This window comes from Triticum dicoccoides, chromosome 3A (assembly GCF_002162155.2).
Source record: "Triticum dicoccoides isolate Atlit2015 ecotype Zavitan chromosome 3A, WEW_v2.0, whole genome shotgun sequence".
Taxonomy (NCBI): Eukaryota; Viridiplantae; Streptophyta; class Magnoliopsida; order Poales; family Poaceae; genus Triticum; species Triticum dicoccoides.
This window is the reverse complement of record NC_041384.1, coordinates 766,697,969-766,701,890: the sequence shown is the minus strand read 5'-3', so window position 1 is coordinate 766,701,890 and position 3,922 is coordinate 766,697,969. Positions and strand designations below refer to the sequence as shown.

Genomic DNA, 3,922 nt, shown 5'->3' with positions numbered 1-3,922 from the left:
GGTTAACAACTCATGCTAATGTGGGGGATTTAGTCAAAAGATGTGACGGTTGTCAAAAATTCGCACGCCGTGCTCATATTATGACTCAGGAGTTGAGGATGATTGCAAGGCAGGTTCCCCTTTCCGAATACTCCAAGACAGTCCTCGGACGCAATGAACGTGTCCGGATCTACAACACAAGTACCACACACAACCGCATAGAATAACATTGCACGAGTCCAATCCGCTGACCACTTTTTGTAATGTGACATCAAGTCTGCTTGGTCATCATTTCGAACCGTTTTTCGTCTGCCGTTCCACGTTTCGAGACGCGGTTTTCATAGGCACGTCTTGTCAAAGCAGAGACCGTGTCCCCTTATTGCGGGATTCTCATCAATACGGGCGTGGGTAATCTAACCGCGCCGTTTACATAGCCCTTGGGAACAGGTGAGTTTTAAGGCGAATGGGGAGGCGCTTGATATTCACTGCCTTTATAAGGAGATAAGGATTCCCTTTTCTTCACGCACGCCTTCTCTCTTCCTCTGCCCTTCAATTCTCGAACTCCAGCGCCTAAGTCCTCATTCTTTCCGCCTCAAGAAAGCACTCAACCATGTCCAGATCTGGAGGGCAAGGCAAGTGGATGGCCTCCTCCGTTAGGGAGAAGGACATCACCAGGCTTCGGGAGGCCGGGTATCTGGCGAAAGAAATCGCCCACCGGCTTCCAGCCAAGGGGCAAATCGTCCCCACCCCGAAGCCCAATGAGAGGGTGGTGTTCATCCCTCATTTCGCCCGCGGGTTAGGGTTTCCTCTCCACCCTTTCGTCCGCAGGATTATGTTATATTATGGGCTAGACGTCCATGACCTAGCCCCAAATTCTTTCCTCAACATCTCGGTTGATCTAGATTTGTTTAGATACGGATGTATACAACACTAAAACGTGTCTAGATACATCCTTATTTAGTAAAATTCGAGCCAGCTAATGCGGGACCGATGGAGCATATGTCTATGTTCAAGAAATCACGACTTACCAAAAATAACAACAAAAAAGTAAGAAATCACGATTTACCAAGGAAAAACATTTGAGTATTTTACGTAATTTCTGGAAGCATTAATTAAATTCTATATTGATTTGGTGGAAGGAAATCACGAGTTCTGGATGCATTAATTAAATTTTATATACAACCGTTACCGCAATTTCCGCATGCACGTTTCCGTGGCTCAGTCAGACGCTTTAAAAGATTTCCATCATAGGCTAGGGCACTCAGCTTCTCTCTTTCTTTCTTTCTGTGTGTGAGCGAAAGCCCCTCGTTTTTCATTAAGAAATTCCCCAACCTCGCCAAAATCCTTGCCCCGCCATGTCATGGGCAGATCTGCCGCCAGAGCTTGTCTGCCGCATCGCCGACGGACTTGATGACCTCAAGTGCTACGCGAGTGCGCGGGGAACATGCCCGACTTGGCGTTCCGCGCTCACGCCACCGTCTCCGTCGTTGCTCGTGGACCACGGCGACGACCCCATCAAGCGCTACATCACCACCGCCATCAAGCGTCGTACCACTGCAGCCTCGATCCTCACGCGTCGCTCCTTCGGGCTCAATCCCATCCCTTCAGGCAAGCTCTGCCCCTCCGCGTGCCGCTCATTCAACCTCACCACAATCCCCTCGGTTAGGACCTGTCTTGGCTGCTGTGGCGGATGGCTTTCCCTCTCCGTCTGCATCGACGGTGGTCATAGTCTACTCAGCCTCTTCCACCCAGTCATGGCTGCCGAGATCCTCCTGCCCCCGCCGATCTACGACAGCCGCCTCGTCTCCAAGATGGTCTTTGCGCCCAACCCCACCACCGACGACTTCCTGGCCGCCGTGATATGTGACATCAATAGGCTTGCCTATGTCACCGCTGGGGCCAGGAGGTGGGCCGTCCTCGACCCCATCCGCCTCGCCACTGGAGACCAGATCGTCGACCTCCTCTACCACAAAAATGGTATCATCTACTGCCTCACTCGGTTTGGAGATGTCCATGTGCTCCACCTGCCACAGCGCCGCCGCCGTGAACCTGTCATCCTCGAGGTCCACACATTAGCATGTCCTGCACTGCACAACAAGCGAATCATGCAGATGTATGGGACAGGACCGGATCTAAACGCGCCGGCTACTGTGGAGACATTGTTGTCGTCTGTGGGAAGCAACCTACCGTTCGATGCCGCCACCAGTTTCGCCCCGCCATATAATACAATCTCAACTTTCACTAGTGTTAATAACATTGTGTTCTGCGATGGTAACCTATACCAAATCTGGAGGAATGCGGCCTGCACGATTATTTTGCAGCTGCCAGGAGGGGGTCGTTGCTGTGTAGAACATGATGAAATATTTGTTTTAAGGTATGACCCCCAGCGCCGACCATATTGGGACATCGTGGCCGACTTAAGGGGACACTCAGTGTTTGTTGGGAGGAACAATGCAGTGTCGATATATGTGGAAGGTGTTCCGGGACTCAAGGGTGATTGTGTGTACTGGATCGGTGGGAGAGGTAGGGACCGGGGCATGGTCTATGACATGAAAACTGGCAGGTCAACACCTTGCATTCCCCTCATGGATGGTGTCGTTCCGGGGTCTCCACAAAGCACAATCTGCTGGTACTTTCTAAGTGATGAATGAAAGAAGGGTTTACCTGATCTGAGCAAGGGCCCATGCTTAATCTGGAAAAAAGTTATGCATCGCTGGGCAGCTTGGTGACATAGTGATAAGGACCACCAACCACATTGGTGGAAGTGATGTTGTACCATCGGTAGAGGGTTTTGTTCGTGTTTTTTGTATACTACATTCGAAGTTTATTTAATTCATGTGGAATCGTCGGCCTGTCATTTGATTCACTGTTCCCTACATTTGCTAAAAAAGGTCCACCTTCTAATAAAATGTTCACCATGTTTTAAATATGTTCAGCATGTGCAAGTTTTATATAAGCTACTAAAAGCAGTCCACCATGTTGAAAAATAGTGTTCACTATGTTCACTAGGCTTAAAAAAATCATGATATGTTCAAACAATATTCACCATGTATTCAAAAATGTTCAGCTGGCTTTAAAACATATTCACAATGTACTTTCTTCACAAATAATCGTATGCTCACATAGACCAACGTGTTTTTTATTAATCAAAAAGGCAATAAAGAGGGAAAGGAACAAACTAAAAAAAATGAAAGAAATAAACAATGGAAAATGGAAAGATAAGAAAAATATTTGAAAACTGGAAAGAACAAAAGAAATAGACAAAAATGGAGTGAAGAAAAAACAAAGGAAAACACAAACAAATATCCAGTAGAAGAACAGTAAAAATCCTACTCCCTCCTTCCATCTATATAGGGCCTAATGCATTTTTAAGACCGTCTTTGACTATTGACAGGATTAATAGTACATGACATGCACAATGTGAAAATTATATCATTGAAAGCTCCTTTCACACACGAATTTAATGATGTGCTTTGTGTAAGTTGCATGTCATATATTATTGCTCTTATATTTGGTCAAAGTTAACCTCGAAAAACGCATTAGGTCCTATATAGATGGAAGGAGGGAGTATTGAAAACCGAAAAGGAAAATGTGGAACAAAAAATACTTACAAGAAAAAAGAGAAAAATTGAGGAAGACCAAAAAAACAAATGAAAACTGCACCTGAAAATAACTCTGCACACACATAAAAATAAAAATAAATCATAGCAGAATGGCAACACAAAAGGATTGAACGATGGAATGTCCCAGAATGTGCTTGTTGTATGCATCAAGTAGAATTTGCCGATGTGTGTGGGGAGGTCCTATCTACCGCTATTTGCGGCATATTGGTGGAGAAACGCACAGGTGGCCTCCCGACCATTGGTGCATGCAGTGAAGTGAGCGAGCGGGAGTCTACAGCTAGCTGAAATTAGGCTGGCCCACCCAAGCGTTAGCGTCCCAT

The 3,922-nt window shown here is 46.5% G+C and overlaps 1 protein-coding gene across 1 annotated transcript; it reads left to right on the top strand.

The window, feature by feature from the left end:
- The first annotated feature begins 1,334 nt into the window (after positions 1-1,334).
- Positions 1,335-2,630, top strand: LOC119273355. The gene is made up of 2 exons (XM_037554539.1): positions 1,335-1,591; positions 1,646-2,630. The coding sequence occupies exons 1-2, from the start codon at positions 1,335-1,337 to the stop codon at positions 2,628-2,630; spliced, it is 1,242 nt and encodes a 413-aa protein (XP_037410436.1).
- Positions 2,631-3,922: the final 1,292 nt, after the last annotated feature.